At 37.2% G+C, this 21,253-nt stretch overlaps 2 protein-coding genes across 3 annotated transcripts in view; one reads left to right on the top strand and one right to left on the bottom strand.

Moving 5' to 3' along the window:
• Positions 1–8,492, top strand: part of NSRP1 (nuclear speckle splicing regulatory protein 1) — a 29,775-nt gene extending 21,283 nt beyond the window's left edge. For both annotated transcript variants that reach the window (XM_072430767.1, XM_072430774.1), the window contains exons 5-8: positions 1,870–1,998; positions 4,017–4,224; positions 6,315–6,423; positions 7,234–8,492. In XM_072430767.1, the coding sequence (XP_072286868.1) occupies positions 1,870–1,998; positions 4,017–4,224; positions 6,315–6,423; positions 7,234–8,254 (1,467 nt within the window). In that variant the 3' untranslated portion in view covers positions 8,255–8,492. The remainder of the gene's footprint in view (positions 1–1,869; positions 1,999–4,016; positions 4,225–6,314; positions 6,424–7,233) is intronic.
• A 2,990-nt stretch (positions 8,493–11,482) lies between these two features.
• Positions 11,483–21,253, bottom strand: part of SLC6A4 (solute carrier family 6 member 4) — a 63,459-nt gene continuing 53,688 nt past the window's right edge. Inside the window, exons 13-14 of the mRNA XM_072430759.1 lie at positions 19,059–19,226; positions 11,483–18,728 (exon numbers count right to left, since the gene is read on the bottom strand). Of these exons, the coding sequence (XP_072286860.1) occupies positions 18,654–18,728; positions 19,059–19,226 (243 nt within the window). The 3' untranslated portion in view covers positions 11,483–18,653. The remainder of the gene's footprint in view (positions 18,729–19,058; positions 19,227–21,253) is intronic.

Genomic DNA, 21,253 nt, shown 5'->3' with positions numbered 1-21,253 from the left:
GACAGAAAGGCCCACAAACAAACAGCTCTCTTTAGGGTGGGGAGGGTTGGTAGGACAAGTTTCCTAAAAAAGAATGGGCATCCAAAACCTTGCTGGTGCTGCCAGTCAATTGCCACCCATAAAATGCTGTTATAATATCTATTCAACTTGAATGATTAGCACATCAAGTCATATTGATTTTTATGTTTCATGTATTACACAACTACAACAGGGACACCGAAATCTATTAGGGTTCCAGCCATCCCCAACTTTTCTGAGTAAAACATTCCTTTTCTTAGGTGAGGTGTTGCTGTTGGAAAGTCTCCCTACCCCTTCTCTGGTAAAACAGTATAGTTTAATTTTTATTATTTTTGAGACTTTACAGTAACATGTCTCAAGAGCACACTTAATGTGTTTCACAGCCTTTTATGGTCCGCTTCTTCAGGAGTAACACAAGACAAATCAGGTACATATAAACTAAAAACATATCTGGAAGAACACATTACAATATAAAAAAATTAATTGCATATACCTGAAAAAAATAATTTTAGGTATACCAATAACAGAAATTGTTTACAACTTGATGACAGGTGCAAAACAACCTTCCCAAAAGAACCTTTCCCAATAGGACATGGCCGCAGGGCCAAAACCAAGTGACAAAGGAGATGGAAGAATAGAGCGAGACTACACGGCCGTTCACATCTCTACATCCAGGTGGCAAAATGTGTCCAGTGTGTCCTTGCAACATGTTACTGTAATGTCTGAGGAAAACCGTTTTAAACTATATATTTTTCTGTGTATATATACTGTTAAGCTTTATAAATAAACATACTGTTTTTATTGTATGATAAGAGCATTTGATGCCTAAAAGTCCCAAAAAAAACCCTTTTTGGTTTATTTTCTTCATTTTATTAGAAAGTAAGATGAAATCTTTCTATTAAAGCACAGGAAAACGATAAAAACATCACAGAAATTCTAATGATTTCATTTTACAGTAGAACCCTGGTTATCCGGAACTCGACAGCTCTGCTTTCTTCATTGCTCCTGCAGCCCTAGCGGAGCTGTGGCATGTGTTCTGCAACCAAGAATACATATCACACCTCTGCTAAGACTCTGGGAGCAATCAGGAGAACAGAGCAGAGCTCCACTGATTGTTCTGTGATTGGCTGAGGATAGGGAAACCCTGATTATGGCTCAAGTGTCATCAGGGTTTCCCTTTTTCAGCCATTCAGCACTAGAGGTGAATGTAGACAAGTCTCCCCATCCAAATCTAGTGCTGAATGTCCGAGAAAAGGAAGAAAAGGGAATTAACCTTGGTTAACTGGAAACTACTCTTATCCGGAATCGGCCATTCCCCGTGGGTTCCATAGAACCAAGGTTCTACTTTATATGCAAAAACTGTCCAATTTTTTTTTTTCTTTAATATATTTTAAATGAAAAAAAAATTATTTTTTTTATTTTCCTTTTTGACCAAAACATGGTATTTACAGTGCCACATACTATTATCCACTACAATAATGGCATCAATAGGTCAAGTATTTTGCCTAATAGGGGCTGGAGTGCTATGCTAAACTACAGGGCTGAGCTGTTGTTTGATGTACAGGCTTTATCCTCCTTGTACAGAAGCTCATTAAGAGATCACTTTAAATTCCCTTATGACTTGACATGAAAAATTGTAAATGTATATCTTGTTTAACATGTAAATTACATTTTTGTGTAGAATTCTGGATAATATCCATTATATAGCTGGCAGGTGTGATGCCCATCTGGCCTTTTACACAGAAGGAGCCTGGTAGGGCTTGCCTTAATTACCCTGAGGTCATTGTAATAAAATGTGATAAATTGCAGAAATGTTCATGTTTATATATACATATATCTATCTCTTCCAAGACCAAGCTGGAAATGCACAGAGCCTTGGAGGAGGATGCCTCTGTGTACGAGTATGACAGCGTATATGATGACATGCAGAAGAAAAAAGAGGAAGATACAGCTAAACTGCTGTCTGTGGAAAACAGAAAGGTATGTATACACTGTTCATTACACTTTTATTAAGTTCTATTAACTTCTATTAAGGTATACTTTGTGTACTATATACAGTAGTCTGAAAACGCACCATTCTGAAGGAGCTTTGTAGATGCCATTCACACTAGCTCGCTGTCTTCCTAATGTATGCCCTTTTGCAGCTGGAGCATTTTATTTACTTTTTGCACACATGTAAAAATGGCTTGAAGATTACCTAACACCTTCCCCCCAAAATCATTATATATTTTTAAAAAACATATACCAGTAGAGTAAAACGTTGGACTTGCATGTTTTGTTTTAAGGTTCAAATAGTCTCCTGTTTGACAGGCGACAGGTTCCCTTTTTATTAAAACCCTAATGTCAAATATTTGATTTATTGTCAGTCACTTTGCTGAAGCTGTTTAAGCACAAATTCTGCACTTTATCAGCTTCTGCCAGACCAAGTTTGAGGTATAACATCTCTAAACACTTTGGTGTTAACACAATACAGGGTAGATTGGCAAACAGAAATATGTTTTATCCCCACTCTCTATCCTGACACCGGTTATAGAGGTCGCGGGACATTCTGGGGGGATGGTGGGGGAATGTCACTGTCCCTGGCTGGTAGAGGTGATCAGATGGCTTTATGGAAACCCAATTCTTTTTCTTCATCAAAATGAAGCAGACAATATACAGAACACATCTAAGCACAAAACTATATGGTAATACATTTTAAAGGCCTGTCGGTGATGGCAACAGTGGTTTGTAAATGGTGTCTTTTACGGTGGTGCTTGTGATTTGTTGAGGATGAGCTCCAAAGCTGATATTTCCTCCTGGAATGCACATGCTTGTTAGTGGTGGAGAGTCAGTGAAGTTCTGTGCCAACTGAAGTTTGCATCTATACTGCTACCCATGTTTGAGTCAATAGAATCATAAATTAATCTTTAGGCAAGAGAAGGTTCACTGCATATCAAATAATTGAAAAATGATGCATGTAATGGTATTATATATGTGTAATAAAACTGGTGATGTGTGAAAATGTGTGCAAAATTTAGTTTTGTTATTTAGTGTCTTTTTTTTTTTTAAACCTATTTTTATTGAATTTTTTAAATTTTTGACTAAAAAAGAAGAAACAACATAAGAAAAAACAAAAATAACATATGGGAAGGGAGAAACATCTCTGGATCCCTGCACATTTTAACAATAACCTTAATGGACCAATTGCATAGAAACAGAATAAAGAAGAGAGACAATTATACACCAAATTTTTTATACAAATATGGAAGGACCAAAACATACAATGTAGGAAAACAAAAAACAAGGAAAAATCAAAATCCGTAGCTCCATTGGCCTCCCTAAACTTCCAAGAGAACAAACCCTTTAGTATGTGCATTTTTATTAGCCCAAGACTATTTAAGCCACAGAGTCAACTACTACCCTCAAATCACCCAATAAATCTTCATGAACTAGAGATTCTTGAAACATAATCCAAGATGCCCAAGTTTCTAAAAATTTCCCATCCCGTTTGTAGATACCCGCAATCAAATTCTCCATTAATTTAATTTTGTTTACTCTGTGGAGCCACATCCCTAGAGAAGGGGCCGACAATTGTTTCCACAAATTGGAAATGTAGGCCTTTGCCGCATTTACCAGATGTTTAACTACCGATTTATTATAAACTTTCTGTGGCCAGTCATTGAGATGGAGCAGGAAAAATGTAGTATCTTTTTAAACAGACAAGTTATAGATTTAATTTACATGACTTTATTTGCAGTCAAAGTGTTTTTATGTTTTAGTGTGTATGAATTTTTTTAAAATAAACTCATTTGCAAGATAATATCAGCATAATTAGGCTTTGTTTGTCCCATATATGGTATCTTAAGTTATTGCCAAATAAACTGACCCATGGTAGAAATGCAAAAATGGTAACAAATTGTTCCGTTTCTTGAGTGGTGTGCAGGTTTGGGAGCAGAAGTGTTAAAGACGAGAAAAGTTTTAAGTATTTCTTTTTATTTTTGTATTTCCTTCTTTCTTAGCCCAAGTATATCCAAAATATACTAAAAGCTGTTGAAGTGAGGAAGAAGGAACAGGAAAAACGGATGGAGAAAAAGATTCAGAAAGAACGTGAAATGGAAGGAGATGAATTTAAAGATAAGGAGGCTTTTTTGACAACTGCCTACAGGAAGAAGCTGGAAGAGAAGGCTGAAGAAGAGGAGCGGGAGAGAAGAGAAGCTGAATTAGAAGGTGACAGCTTGTCATTCTTTTATCTTGTTTAGGTATTATTTTTAGATTTGAATATGAAAAATGCAATATCTGTTTCAAGGATAGTAAATCGCTTACATCTTGCATGTATATATGTATATATAAAGGAATATAAAAACAATACCTGCTTAGATAAAAGATAATTTAATTTTCCATGTGTATGATAATTAGTGTTGTACATTAGGAATGTTGACTTAGTTGTACACTATCCGGTAGAAAAAAAATAAACTAATATATAATTCTTTTTAGGATTGGGAAGGTGGGGGCTTTAATTGGCCTTATTTACTTACCTTACTTCACAGTCCCCACTATCCATTCTGGCTGGTTAAACAGTCTCCCAAAGTTGCACTTTTTTATACAGTTGAATGTCTGCCTCCTCGGCAACATTGTCACATACAATTCAGAACTTGCTATTCTGCATTTATGATGATGCGCAGAGTCTACCCACATTTCAAGTAGGACAGAGAAATACTAAAGTGTTGACTGCTGTGATACCAAGGTTTAGGCAGAGTATTGCTCCCTGTTGGCTCCCGAGAGCTATATTTTGTATATTTGGGTGTGTGTGGGAAAATTCTGTCATGATTCAGGCTTTTAAATGCCTAGATGTTTTAATTTTTAAAAAGTTACTAACATAATTATAAGAATTAAGTTAATAGGTTTCTTTGTCTACATATTCACAAAACAGAAGAAATAAACTTAGCCCTCTTTTTTTATCTTTACACTATATTGAACATATATTTAAAATAAAAATATTGCACATTTAACATTATACACAGAAAATTCAAATACTAACTAATCTCCTCAGTAAACCTTGTGATTAGGTAGAAAAGACATTTTTTTATACAAAAGAAAAACAATGGGTGCAAAGTGTCATGCGTTTTCCTTGACATAGTGAAATTCATTAGAAATCTATAGAACATTAGTTTACAAAAATGTTTACAAATTATGTATCACATATAATAAAAATCATACAATTTTAATATGTCAAAATATAACAAAGCAAAAACATATAGTGGGCTTATTTGAATACACTGTAAAGCCCAGTTGGGATAAGAATATTTACATGTCACAGTCTCATAGCAGTGAGAAAATGTCTTGTTTCGCAGATTGGCTTCATCAGGGTAAATGGAGACTCACATTGATGTTTATGCGGTGACTGGAAGAAAAGGGGGGGGGGGAGAGAAAGGAAAGAAATTTTCTTTCTGTTGAGGTTAAAGTTGGAATAAATCTGCCTTTCCTCACAGGATATGTTGCACTTGTATTTTAAATGATTTTGGGATTCAGTAAATACTCTTTTGATCATTACTCAGTGAGGTAGTTGAAATGAGTAGTTAGAACGGATTTCGTCAGATGTATAAATATGTGTCCAAAGGTGCTTTAACTTGGCCCAAGAGTTTTTAATTCTCTTCCCAGTAGGGAGGTATCAATTGAACTCAGGTTTTCTGAAAGGAGGGATCTTCCCAGGGGTTAGAAGAAGAGAGAGAAGAGAGTCCACAGATTTGTATAAACCTTGTTCGTTGGTGGTGAGTGGAAAAGACCAGATGTCCGCAGGCAGTCAAGAGAGGAGAGATTTATTCCAAATTCAAGCTTAACAGATTAGAAAATGTTTTTTCTTTCTCCCCCCTTCTTTTGTGAGTCTCCATATCCCCTGATGAAGCCAAAGTGTTAAACGAGAAATTTTATTACTGTTATGAGACTGTGACATTAAAATATTTATCCCAACTGGGTTTTACCGTGTATTCAAATGAGCCCAATATGTATGTTTTTGCTTTATTGTATTTTGACATTATTAAAATTGTATGATTTTTATTATAAGTTTGCATATGCAAGCCGTTCTCCTTACGCCGTTCTCCTTACTCTGTGATACATGGATTAACTTGGCAGACATCTACTACCTTTCAATACTTGGGCTTCTCTTTTTATTATTTTTAGACATTGTGTTTTTTTGTTTTTTTTGTTTACTATGACCGCAGCAGTGAAAATGTTTTCTTGCAGAGTGTGTGGTTCTTTTATGTTGTAGTTTGTAGCAGGCATGACTAAAATGTTTTTCTTCTCATCTCTCTTTACTTTAGCTTCTCTTGATGTGACCAAACAAAAAGACCTGAGTGGATTTTACAGACATCTCTTAAATCAGACTGTGGGTGAAGAAAAGGCCCCAGAATGCAGCTTAAGAGATGCAGGGTGAGAATTGTTTTACATCTCTTGTACTAAAGAATTCTCATAGAAATGTAGCCTCTCCCTTTGCCACGTTAATGCACATAAGCCACTGTACTAGAATTTGCCTGCATACAACTGTAAAATAGGAAAATTGCAAGACCAGAGGTAGGTCAGATGTAAGTTTATGAGGCTGATTTATAAAGAAGTTGAGACTCTTCACACTGCATTGTGTAAATATCCCCTTTAGTTATACAATCACATGAAAAGCAAATTCTTGTCTGCTTATTTCATCTGCACATATTTGATAATTTAGGTGAATACTCACACAATTTAGGTGTCACTGGGACCAAACTATTGGGGGTCATTTGGTTTGAATTGAGTGCTAAGCAAAGGCCTGCAGAGACACTGTCTGTTGGGAAAGTATTTTAAAACAGTTTAAGAATTAATTTAAGGGTAAATAATATAAATTACAAATGTCTTTTACATTTATAAGACAATACCGTTACAAAACCTGATTTATATTTATATTTAATCACTCTTTGGAGACTCCAGGGCTTGTTTGAAATTATATAGTAATCACTGACAAGGCACACAAAATCTGGGTCCCAGCTTACCTTTCCAAGGTCTGTCGTAGAAGCTTTTGTTAAAAGGAATTTCTAATGACTCTTTCTAGTGACATTTATGTCCGAATTTTATCTAATTTGCCAGTTTAAATTTGTCAAACATTACTTGTCAATATACATGCTAGTACTGCATTCTAACATTATGATGATATACTATATGAACAAATCTTTCTGAATGATACCCAATAAACTTTTTTACCTTCATGTTTAGAGTAAAACAAGAGAAGCCAAGGGGCTATCCAGATGAAGCAGACAGCAGTAGCCAAGAGGAGAACATTGATGCTGACAGTGATTTAGGTACAGAGTCTAGTGAAGAAGAAGACATTGCCGACAAAAAACCTCCAAGCAAATCTGAGTATTTCAAGAAACCTGGAAAGAGCTATCGGAAACACAGACATTCTAGTTCATCCAGCGAAGAACAAAATGACCATAAGGAAAGGGACAGATATAAGAGTGAAACAAGTGGGACTGACAAAGACAAAAACCGTCGGGATAGCAGAGACTGGCGGGATGAGTCTGAAGAAAGAGCATACCGGAAGAGAGAAGAGTCAGATGAAAGGAGAGAACATAAAAATAAAACGATTGGAAGAAGAGATGATGATAGACATAGAAAAGAAAGGATTGAGTATTCTAATGATAAAGAAAGGGAACGAAGCAAGAAACACAGAGATAGGATGGATGATGGTAAGGAAAGAGATAGGAGTGTTAAAGAATATAGACACAAAGAGCATCGAGACAGGTCAGGAAAAGATTACAGCGATCGGTCAGAAAGACAACATGAACACAAACAGGACAGAGAAAGAGAGGAAAAAATGGAGAAAGATTATGAAAAACGATCAGATAGGAATAGGCCAGATAGAGATCATAAAGATAGGTTTCATAGTGATCGTGGGGAGAGGTCAGACAGGGATCGTGGGGAGAGGTCAGACAGGGATCGTGGGGAGAGGTCAGACAGGGAGCATAGGGAGAGGATGGATTCAGACGACCTAGAAGTTAAAGACAAAAAGCACAATGAAAGTAATAAAAAGAGGAACTCATCACCATCTGAAATGCCACCTAAAAGTGATTCCAAGAGTGATGTAGAAGAAACCCCAAGTGTGGGTAATTCCCCAGGCAATAAGTTTGCAAAACGCACTAATGAAGAGACTGTGGTATCGGCCAGGGATCGTTACCTTGCTCGACAAATGGCTCGGGTCAAAACCAAAGCCTATGTGGAAAAAGAAGAGGATTAGAAGAACCGTTTGGTCATTGAAAAATATCTATTGTCTTTACCTTTTTTTGGTAAATCTGGCAGTGGTTTGTTAGTATGGTTTCATATCAATGCATTTCTCTGGCAGGAGTGCTAAATAAGGACTTTATTTTGATGATATGATACTGGGATTTTCATATACTATCCTCCACTTGTGAGCATTTTTATTGTTTTGTGAATTTGATTGCAGAATTATTCAAGTAAACATCAGTTGTAATTTGTGTGTTGTCTTTTATTGGTATTTCTTATGACAAAGTGGACATAGACAGAAAGAACATAAATGTAATCAATTAAAGAGAGAGCTGTAAGTCAAGATTCTTTATGGGTTTGATTGTATTTTCCTTGTCTTTCACATTAGGGTGAAACATATGCCTCAAAGCTATTACTTTAAACTTTTAAAACAGCATTACATTGTTGCTGTTTAGTATTTGTAATTTTCCACCAGGTTTGGCTGCCATTTACTCTTCTGTTGTTGGAAGCAGCAACAATTTGATGATGTTTCTGCCATTGTTAACTAATGCTCTGCTCTATAGGGGGGGGGGAGAGAATGGCGGAGCAGCACCCCGCTGCGCTCCCTCCCCCTTTTCATCCATTACGATTCATCTGTTGATCCGCCAGGACAGTCGTTCGGACGTTGGACAATGAGCACTGTACACACACAAGATTTTCGTCCGATATCAGCCCTGAGTTTGTAAATTCAGGGTTCTCAAATCATCCTTAAAGTTGAACTACAGGCAAAAATCTTCCATGGGGTTTGTATTCCTGTTCAGTCCTGAAATGTACCCATCTACAGCAGGTGATATGACTCTTTGCTGCAGTAACAAGGTCTGCCTCCCCTCATCCTGTGACTGGAGATTAAAGTACCTACCGTATTTTTCGGACCATTAGACGCTCCGGACTATAGGACGCACCAGGTTTTCCGCACGGGAAAACAAGAAAAAAAAAATTCATTTGATTTCCCCTGAGATCCAGCGTGCGCACTTGTGCCCGCCCATGAAGGCGGCGCCGATCAGCATTCATCAAATCAATCGGCGCCGCCTTCGTGGGCGGGCACAAGTGCCGTACGCTGGAACACAGAGGAGGAACACAGACACTGGCTGCTGTCAGCCTCTGTCTGTTTTCCTCCTGTGTTCCCCTGAGATCCAGCGTGCGGCACTTGTGCCCGCCCACGAAGGCGGCGCCGATCAGCATTCATCAAATCAATCGGCGCCGCCTTCGTGGGCGGGCACAAGTGCCGTACGCTGGAACACAGAGGAGGAACACAGACACTGGCTGCTGTCAGGCGGGGACACAAGTAAAAAAATATGCCCCTGTACCTCTGCATTCGGACCATAAGACGCACCCTGATTTTCCCCCCACTTTAGGAGGAAAAAAAGTGCGTCTTATGGTCCGAAAAATACGGTAATAACTTTCAACTCTTTGCCACTCTGCTGTCTCCCCTTTGAACATTTAGGCTTAGTCTACACAGACTTTTGTGGTTTTCCTCAGCGTTTAACCTGAGGCTTTAAAAGCCCATGTTTAAAATTCCCATGCATTCCAATGGGCTAATCTACACCAGGACGTTTCCTTGAGGCGTTATAAGCATTATCTATAAAGTTGCTTGCAACGTTTAAAATTTAAACCGCTATAAAACGTGGGTAAACACTTTCATTTATTTAAATTAGGCGGTTTCCTGCGTTTTGGGCATTTTTAGGAAATAAACACGGGAAAATGCGGAAAACGTGGCGTAGACGTTTTCCAGCATTTTAAAGACAAGCTTTAAAACGCTAATAAAAGTGCATAAAAACGCAGTAGAAACATTTACATGTGTTTTTATAAAAAAATATAGACCCAGCCTTAGATAGTTTTCACACATGGTATTAGAGTGCACAACATAAATTGTATAAAATCAGCACTTGTGTGCATATTCCATGCACACAAGTGCATTTTGCCTTTGAAATGTCAATGCAGACAAATCTAGCAGGATGACTCCAGCTGTGGTTTGGATCCAAGAAACTGGAGGGAAAGAAGGGAAAGATAACACCTCCTTGAACAGGAAGATCACACCATACCAGGTGTGAGGTATGGGGGGTTGTGCATGGAAGCAACTACTTCAAAGACTTCTCCAATCATCCTGCCTGGTGTATAAACATACCTGCTATCTAATGACCCCCAAAGGAGCCAGAGGACTTGCCCCCAATGCAACAGTGACACCTATTGGAAAATATCAGCGGGCACCTGTGAGCAGTGGGAAGTGGGAGGTCACTCAAGTAAGAAGTGGATGCATGGGTGTGGCTGGATGTGGCCAGGGGTCATGGAGATGTATATTAAGGGACAAGTCATAAATCGTTCTCTTATATATACCCTATGCCTTTTAGACCAATGATACCGCTTACTCTTTCTCCCTCCAATACTCTTTCTCCCTCCAATCTTTGAAGAACCCAAACAGTGCAGGATGTAGAGGACGGACTCTTTCCGTAATGTATCATTTTGCTTTGTCCATGTGATCACTATTTAGCTTATTTGGAATAATTGCTGATTACTTGTTAATTCTTTCTCTGTTATTAAATATCTTGGTATTTAGGATCTGTGTGATTATTAAGCTAATAGAGACTTAGTAAGGATACAGTTTTTTCCAGATAAGGGAAACAGGAAATTGTCTTTCATTATTGGGACCTCAGAAGATTTTTCCTTCACATGGACACCTAATTGGCCACTTGAACTGCTTATCCCTCTCTCACTTCTTTTTCTGCACTACACAGAATTACAGAAAGCTGATGCCAAGCCAATCTGGTTAGCTATACAACTTTTGGCAAAAATGATGGACTCACTACTCTGTACATTCAGCTGTTTTATTTTGTTATTATTACACAGTATTTATATAGCACCATCATATTATGCAGCGCTGTACAAAGTCCATAGTCATGTCACTAACTGTCCCACAAGGGAGCTCACAATTTAATGTCCCTACTATAGTCATATGTTGTTAATGTAGTCCAAGGTCAATTTAGAGGGAAGCCAATTAACCTAACTGCATGTTTTTGCAAACTCCATGCAGATAGTGTCCTGGCTGGGATTCGAACCTAGGACCTAGCGCTGCAAAGGCTTTGATTGTCTGCAAGTCTTACACTTGCACACTGTATACCTATACCATGCATGCATTGAACATAAAAACTTATCTGATGCTAGGTTTACTTTATTAAAAAAACAATATATCCAGGAAGCTTGAGAACTATGGAGATATATTTATTATGGCAATATTTTTTACAATAACAGTTACAATACAAGGCACATACCGATGATTTACAATCCATCTTAGAACATTCATAAGAGGAATGGCTGCATAATTTAATACCAATACATAATATACACGTGAATGAATATATAGATATGTACAGATATGACTCCAGTTACATGCTTTACTAAAGACAAAACCATGTATATATATATATATATATATATATATATATATATATATATATATATATATATATATATATATATATATAAAATGTGACACACACATGCTAAGAGCTGGTATCTCTGTCTGTGTGGAACCATAAGATGGCTTTGGACATTTTAATTTCCACATAGAACCACCTAAAAATATTGCAGTGTGTTAACATATATTGTTGTAGCACACTCCTTAAGTAAAATACATATTTAATAACAGTCTTCAAAAGCACATATTTTATAAATATTACGAGCTGTCATATCATTAACTGATGGTTACGTTTATCTCCTTTGACGTAAATATGATTTGACTTTGTAAATGTACAATAGTACTATAAAGTGTACCTGTATTGGCATATGTTTGAGACCTACAAATTCATGTTCATTTACTTCCAAAGCTCCTCCAGAACCCAAAAGCACTCTCATGCAAATAGGAACTTCAGCTAAGAAGTAATTCCTCAGCTCCTCACCCTCTACCTCTTGGATGCTGAGGCCACCAACCAGGTGGAAGTGGAGGCAGATAGAGGACCCAGGTTCAGCTCTGACTTCCTATCTGAGTCTACATTTACTTTTCCAAGCACCATGGGCATAAATAATGTTCTGAGAGAAAACTAGATCAAGGTTCCAACATGGGGGGTTAAAAACTTTATACCACTACAGGTTTGCTTTAGAATATAATTTTCTTTTAGTATTTTATATTAATACATATTTTATTATGTATCTTGGCCATCAAAAAATTTCAATAGCCTGCTTTAGGTAAATGAATGTAGGGGTCCCGATGAAGAAGTCTGTAATAAGTATTTTAAAGATTTCTTAGCCAGACTTGTAGAGTCCTACAAAACAAGGGGCGTTTCCATGTCAAAAGTTTTACCTAGTATTAGTTTTCATGTGCATTGCCTATTTGCGGTTTAAAAAAGCATGCAAAGCTCAGGTATTTGTATGCATGTAAATCTAGACAGTCATTTGGATAGACTGCCTCTGCTTACAATGTCAATTATTTATTATCTACTCGAATTTACTGCTTGATAGGTATAATTATATGTGTGCATAAACTGAGCAGGCTTTTCATTGGTAGTCACGATATTTACTAATATGTTTCAGTAGTGGATATGGCATGTTTAGGAATAAATCATAATTCTCATGTTATCTTAAGAAAACTTAACCAGAGTAAAGGTGGTCAAGGACCGCAAAGCCTGGTCCAATATGGAGATACAACATGATTAATCTGAGAGCTATTTTATTATTCAGAAGCTTAGGCATGAATCTGCAGAACTAGATTGCAATCCTATTCAGCCCCTGGAATAGAGAGAATAAAAAAGAGCAGAAATTGGTGCCCATCTTATTTTGGATGATACTGTGGGGGTTAGAAAATGTTTTGTAATGATTATGTGCAGTCAGTATTTTTGATAATTGGAAAGCGTGATGCCGGTAAAGGGTTGTCACCTGATCCAACGTCAAAGCAGGAGGTGAACACTCTATGGCCAATTCAAGAAATATGAATTCTAATTCTTCCTATTCTGATTGTATCAAATTGCTGTAGTTAGAAGATATGGAAGTGCAAAGTGTTTAAAATATCCATAACCGCTAATACAATTACATAGTGTCTCCTGCCTGATGGCACCAAACCACTTGCACATGGGGAGAAAAAAAAAGCTGATGTTCTTCTCCACTTTGCTTGTCTTTGAAATAAATGGACAAATCTAAGCTTATTCTTTCAGGGTGAATGATTTCTTAACTTAGGAAAGCTGTGGTATTTTAAGTGTCATACTAATTATTCAGCCTTGTACAGAAGGTTTTTTTCTTAAGAAAAAAATCATATTGCTCAATCAGCATATCTTTTAATATAGGCCAGAACAGGGCAGACGAGCAGTCTTTCATTAGGAACACTTCGTTCTCACCTGTGACGAGGCCTACAGTAGCCCTATTCCCCATATAGAATTAGGAATTTCCATTGCTGGGTTTTAAGGCAAGACCCACTCATAGTATATTAAACATGCTTCACACAGAGGTACACGCAAATATTACATACTTATTCACTTACAACAGGTCAATATACTGACAACACAATAAAATGATTATCCTTATCTACAGAATAGCTGTTATTAAATTTATACACAACAAGTATTTATTTATAAACACATACCAAAAGTACACCGACAGCTAAGGTCAGACATGGAAATCACTAAATGACCTAGGGTGTCAACACTTTTTCACTTTAGATTTGGATCATATATATTGACTCGAAAATTGGCTTTAAATTTAATTACCTCTTTACAAGCAACACACACAAAATCACTTCACAATATTGAAAATTGCATTGTTGTTTTTTTGTAGTTAAAACTAACTTTGTTTTCCAGCACACAGCCTTCCAGCAGATCGGCTAGCCCCTTCGATCCCAATTAATGGAGAGTGAGCTACAGGGAGGGTTACTATATTTGTAGCTCAGATACAGTTAAAATGTTATAGTTTATTCCTCCTAGACCTTAACATGTTAGCAGCACATAAGTCTCTTATTTTATTTCATATATCTAGGTTTACCATATTCAGCAGCACATAACACAGTATGTAGAAATGTTTACAAGCCACATTGTTTACTGGCCACGTTTGTGTAATAGTGACTTGGCCTATCAGTATGTCCCTGAAATACTGAAGTAACCCCACAGAACATGCAAACAGGAATCCCACTAGGAATTGGATATAGTACTCCAGCGCTGAAATGTAACAGTGCTAGTCCTGTCTTTGCTCTGGTTTACTGAGCACAATATTGGGTACTGTCACAATTGTGTAAACTAGAGGGTAAGGTTAGATGATTATCTCCTCTTGAAAAAATGGATGCAGATGTATCACTTGGCAACTGCTGGAACACAAACTATGAAGTGCTGATAAACCGCTGACTGTTTATATAGGTATGCTAATATCCAACAGCTGTCTATCGTCACAGCTGAGTCTGCAGGGGTTATTTAGAAATATGAAAAATGGAACATTTGATCTTAAATTATCATCTGCCAAAACTATGCACACGTGACACAGTACTTTTTTTTTGTTCAGTAAATCGAGAGTAAAATTATTGTTACTTACAGCTACTTTTAGCTTCTAAAACGTAGTAAAATTTGTGGCCCATATTAATATTTTTTTGATAGCAGGAAGGATATTTGCACATTTAGAGAATCAGTTTTTAACACTATTACTTATGTATTATGGTATTGATGGAAATAAATTTTTTGCACCTCATGTTTTGGGCTTTCTCAGTGATTTTTAAGTAAAAGCAGAAATACTATGGAAAAACTCCATGCAGAGTGCAAGACATGATACAGATTGCTACAATGAGTAGGGTGAATATTGGCCCAGAATACAGGTGCTGTTGACAGTTTGAGCGATAGATTACTTTTTGAAGTTTAAGGTTAGGTTTTAGGGGATGAACTGCTCACTCTCATTTTCCACCTTTGTTTTCTTGCAGGTATTGAGGAGTATGCAACTCAATGTGATAGGGTTTGGCCTACCACCATGCAGTGTCACATGGGGAGAGTGTCCACAACTCTGCTTCCACTACGACTCAGGTAGCTTGTAACCTTCACAGGGTAGCCATACCCCCAAGTTGAGTGTCCATGGAGTGAACTGAAAGTAGGAAAGTGCAGGCCAACCCATGACTTAAAAATGGCTTATTGGTCCACCAGAAAGGTAAACAAAGTATCAGCAATGGAAAGGACCAGCTTTTCCTGTGCCCTAATTGAGTGAAATACAGATTTGCTTTAAATTTCATGTTCAGCCATTAAATATATATTTGTTGAAAATATGAGCGTAATCAAAGCTATGAGTTCCCCTTCTGCCTTAAAAAGCTGCTGTGTAGAATTATATTTTGTGTTTCATTCGGCCAACCCCTATACCAAATCTCTCTATATGTAACAGACGAGATAACAGTGCGATTACATCATGGCTTACAGAACATTTTGTACATTTAGAAATATAGACATTTAATATATATTAGAATTCTTAATAGTTTTCATTATCTGAATAATCTATACTAAAAAGATATTGTTACGTCCATACAAAAATAAAATGTAACAAAAAATAACTAGGAGCTTTAATACCCCCAATTTTTACACTTACAGGAAAAATAGATTCAGCTGCACTTTAACATATTGTAACAACAGCTAGAAAGAGGTAAAGCTGTGCCTGTTGTCACCTGACACAACTCCAGACAAAACTTTGGAATTGGGGAAGTGTTACTCCCTTTCTGTCATTGGAACACATATAACATATATAGAAGTACAATAAATGTAAAAACTACAAAAAATATTAAAAGTATCAATGAATTATGGATTTTGTGGAAAAACCTGTAATTTAAAGGACAACTCGGTCTTTAAATTTATATGTCCTAATTTCTAACCCCTTCCTCACCCCATAGACACCCTCATCTACTTATGTCAGATTAGCAGTTAGCAAGCTCCTCTAAGCTGCTCCAAGTGGCTTCAGTCCTTATTACTGAATGTGCTTTACTGGTTTCTTCCCAAGCCCTAAGGGAGAAGCCATCTACTTGTAAGGTAGTAGCGAAACTGCTTCTCCATCAGGTGCTATAGAGAACTGGCTCAGTAGAACAACTGAAAGTGGTGGAAGAAATAGCCGGCTGAACAGAGGTACGCAGAAGACAGAATCTATGGAATAGGTTAGGCAGGTAAGATTCCCTTATGGAGGACACTTCTTGATCTCTTATCCAAGAAAAAGGGGGGAGAAATCCCCTAAAAAATTCCCCAAACAGTAATTAAACACAGACACAGCTCTTAAGATTGTCTCCAGACAGCTCCTAAGCAGCTACCACCACTGAGCCCACCACCGACATGCTCTTACAAGAATGAACAAGCACCCGGGTATTTGCCGGGCCATTTTTCTCAATGGGGAGCCACAAGCCACTACTTAAAGTGGCTACCCAGTGCTCACTGTCAGTGGTTAAGAAGTAATTGCTCTGTTTCTGACCGCTTGTGTGAATTAAAATGGATAAGAATCTTTTAAGAACTGGCCTTGGTGACCAGATCAAGAACGAGGTACCCACATTAAAAACAAATGAGTGTCATTACATACCTATGACCTTAGGTCAAAGAAAAAACAGACAGATCTGTTACTTCTATGCCCAACTGACTGGAACCATTCAGTAACTGCTTGATCATTAATCCTAAACCAAAGCACACACATGTATTATATTCTGCTTTCTGATCTCTGTGGGATGGGGACGGGGTAAACCCCAGGACCTTGATAGATTACTCATACATATACCACAACTTGTGTACCAAAGGACTCAAGTCCAAACAGATTGGTTGCATGTGATCAGTCTACTGTTGAACTCGTAACAGATTCCTGGGATTTCCAATAATTTTTTTTTTTTTTCAAAGTTAACACCAGCCTGTGAGTACTAAGTTTTAGGTTTGGAATACAAACATACAGGTATGTTATCCAAAAAGTTTCACAGCCCAAGAGCATATAAAACTCTTGCTGCATACAAATGAGTTTTAGTTGTGTATAAGTATTTTATTAGATATACAAAGACATTATATTTGTGTTTTGAACAAGTAATCTTTTCATGCTACAGGGGTCCTTTTGAAGCTGAGAAACTATGACCACACTAAACCAAATTTTGGTGACAAGCTCATTGTGTGTCAATGTGGGTACCCTTGTTAATTTGTATGTGGTATAAAGAAATAAGTGTGTTAAAGTGAAAACAGAAGACATTAGATAAAAATTACTCCAGTGTTCTATGACTTATGCGTTAAGAAACATCAATTTTTTTTATAAGAGAGAACGGAGCAGTGTTAGATTGTTCATCAAGTTTTTGTTTGCTATCTCTATCCTGACGGGAAGAATTTCCTTAACATTGGAACACAAGAAATTAGAAGAATTCTCTCCAGAATGAAACTAGACGTGTAAATCTCCACAACCAGGATGCAGACAGCAATGAAAACTTATCAAAGGGTCTAAGGCTGCATACATACGTCCGATTTATTTGTAAAAACCATACACTGTTCATATCAGATGAGAATCTGACGTGTACAGTGGTTGCCCACCGCTATGGTAGATCTATGAATGATGATTGAGAATAACTACCACTCATTCATCCTATTCCCCCTCCTTTCTTCTTAGAACAGAATAGATGCTGTGTGTACAGTGCTTGTCCATTCATCTGTCACTGGAAACAATCATGAAATGCTACGTGTGCATTTAGCCCAACTGTTCCCTACTCTATGCAAAACCAAAAAATTTAAATAAAAAATATTACCATACAATCAAAAGTATATATTTGATAAAAAACAAAATCTATTTTTAAGATTAGACAAAAATATAAAGAAGGGCTTGATTTTCTCATATTTTCAAAATTCTCAAAAATTTCTTTAATACAAAACACTTCTCCAGGAACCTTCTGATGGAAACAAATTTCTAAATCCCAGATGATGAATTTTTACATTAAGGAGTATGAGAAGTTGGGGAGTGGCTTTTTCCACCTGAGATTTCTCACACAGGTATTTTGCCTTGTGTCAGATTACCATTAAGGCTCAGTTTGATATTTAAGACTAATAAGGTCAATAAGCAGCTGTTATATATTCAAACACTCTGGGTTACACTCAACATTGAATTCACACTGCACATATAGATATTTTACATGGAATAAATGACCCATATATCTTGTTTTAGCATTCCCAGATAATTATCCATAACACAAACATGCACGCCACCTTTTTATCATGGATCAGTGAGAAGTTGTGATTTGGACCCTTTTTGGGTTTCCATAATATAGACCGTTTTGGGCTTTCATAATATAGACTGAGAAGGAGCCCAATCTTCAGAGTTGATCCAGCGCATTGAGGGTGGATGAACCATACACAGTATGAGGTTTGGAATAGTTCTCTTTAGGCACAGAATGGGGTGCGTAAAGTTTGCAGACAGGACAAGGTTCTGCTTCCAGGTTACACAGCATTCATGTGAATACCTCCCATTGGTATATCTGTGGTGGTCTCTGGGGTTATGCTCTTGATGAAGCGCTATCAGGAAGACAAAGCAGAATTAGAATGCAATGTTCACTTCAAGAATAAATAGGTCACATCATTAATGTAAGGTGGTTTGTTTAGAAACCTAAGGGGAATGAAAAGAAAACATACAGTGCACTAAAAGTGCATACTACAATTATGGTTTAGGCACTATATGATTTTCATAAGCATGATATATTTATTATTTTTGTTACATATTTAATGTATTATGGCATCATGGTAATTAGAGACATCCCAGTAATCTTTTAATGAAATGATTTATGACTGTTTAAGGTATTATCTTTTTATTATGTCTTTACAGATCTCCGATAACAGCCTCCTTACCTCTTTTAATGATCCAGGAGTACTAGCTATCCTGTACACCATGTACAAGGGAACGCAGATGAAAGAGGAAGTCCCAATGCAGTAGCCAAGCACTACAGACCATCCTGGGTATGTGTAGTTGAACAGACGGAGTTCAGGGGGGCTGGACATAAAGCTGCAAATAATAAACTAAAAAAAAAAGAAAACATGTATTTTATAAAATGTAACCTAGTAAAGGTAATTCATCTTGCATAATGGGGATGAATCATCAAGCTGCATGTGAGGAATGCTAAAATGACATCTCAAGCAATATCACCTGATATAATATTCCATGGGGAACCTTACCATGCCTTGAAGAAGTGTTGCTTGTTCTTAATAACATGGGGGGACCTCTTCTATAATTATTATATCCACAGTTCACAGTACATTAGTGTGGTGTTCAGTAAAAAGAATGTAAATTGTTGGCCAGTGGAAAGGCTGCCACCCTTATACATAGCTATATCTATCTATTAAACTGACCGAGAGACACAAATTGCTCATTGCTCAAGAAACCCTAGCAACTTCTGGAAGAAGGCTGGTTGAGAAACGCTGCCTTAAACCCTTTAAACACACTAAATACATGTAAGATGGCTAAAAACACCTGTTCCCTGCTAGAATGCAATCTCAAGGTACCCTTGCTCTTTTTGTGGAAGCAGCGGTCTTTGTGCAGAGGTACAACACACTTCCTGCTGTCAAGCTTTACAACTAACAAAGCTCATACATGCTGCTGTTTTGGGAACTCCAGCTTTGACTTAGTTAGACCTAATTATAAATTAATAATATTGGGCCTTTACCTCTGATAGCTAGTCAGCTGTGCAGCTCAGTAATATGTATATGAGAACAATGCTGAGTACTTCTTGTTCTGACTTTACACAGTATGGCTTCTCTAGTCCTATATACTGGGTGTAATGCTGAGTATCTGTTTTAATTCTGCATGAATGAACTTTGTATAATACAATTTCTCTTGTCCTGTATGCTGCATGTAATTCTCAGTATCTATTCCCTGAGGATAGATGCTGAACCAGTAGCAATTCTCTTGTATGGTATGATGGATGCAAGTCTAATAACTCCAGCTGTCTACATACGGTATGGTTTGTGTTGCTCAACTTCTGTAGTATACATATATAATGTGCATGTTAGTACCATCAATTATGTTACGAATACACGGCAGAATTCTATTTTTCCTAATATGTATTGCTAAATAAATGTCTACCATTAATTTATAGATTGGAATAAAAGCTATAAGCTTTTAGCAGCAACTTTTATAACTTTATAAACATTAAATAGAATGCGTTCCTCCATTTTACTCCCACTTTTCATTACCAATGTTTTACTATAGTGACTGTGTAGTGATCACAACACAGACCTATTCATCATCCATAGTGTATGGAGCCACAGCAGTCTCTGGGAATTGGATCTATTTTTACTCTGCTAATAAAAGCGAAGAGATTAACCAGGAGCTTCTGCAAAGTTTCAACCCTCTGTAAACCTGTTCATTTTATTAACTACTCCGGAGCTGCATTACACACAGCACTGTATACATCTGAGTACTCAGGGGTGCAGAGAACAGGTTAACTCACAGATAATAGCACTCACTTAGGAAGGTTAACCCACTACTTCAGGTCACAGGCTGATGCCAGCTCTATGTCAGCTCGTAGAATAATATTGTTCAGGCCTCAGCATTCTGGCTCAGTTGTTGAAGCTTTTATATTACAAATGTCTCCTGTGCCAAATTTACTTTGTGACCTTTATGTTGTTTTCAAACTGCTGTGTGTAGTGGATATGAACTACGTGAACACAAGTTTAGTAGATCTCTCTATTGTGTAATTTGGGGATAGCATTACACATGCTGCAAGCCATTTGCCATTTTACCCAATAGACTACTGTTTTCACAATTTTACATCAGCCTTTATTTGCTGTGTTACCTGGACATCATTTACTTAAAGAGCATCTGAAAAGTGTGTACCAAATTATATAAAGCCTGACATCAAAACTGCACATGTAAATTTGAGAAAATCTGTCCTTCAGCATTTAACACATTTCCTGAATACCTATATTGTCTTGTAATAAAACTGTACTCCATTTAAATTGATCCTACCTGCCACCAATGTCCTACCTGTAGTGCTGCTGTTACCGGACACCAATGTCCTACCTGTAGTGCTGCTGTTACCTGCCAC

Source organism: Pyxicephalus adspersus, chromosome 1, assembly GCF_032062135.1.
Source record: "Pyxicephalus adspersus chromosome 1, UCB_Pads_2.0, whole genome shotgun sequence".
NCBI lineage: Eukaryota > Metazoa > Chordata > Amphibia > Anura > Pyxicephalidae > Pyxicephalus > Pyxicephalus adspersus.
Note: the sequence above shows the minus strand (reverse complement) of the source record. Positions and strands in the feature narration are given on the sequence as shown.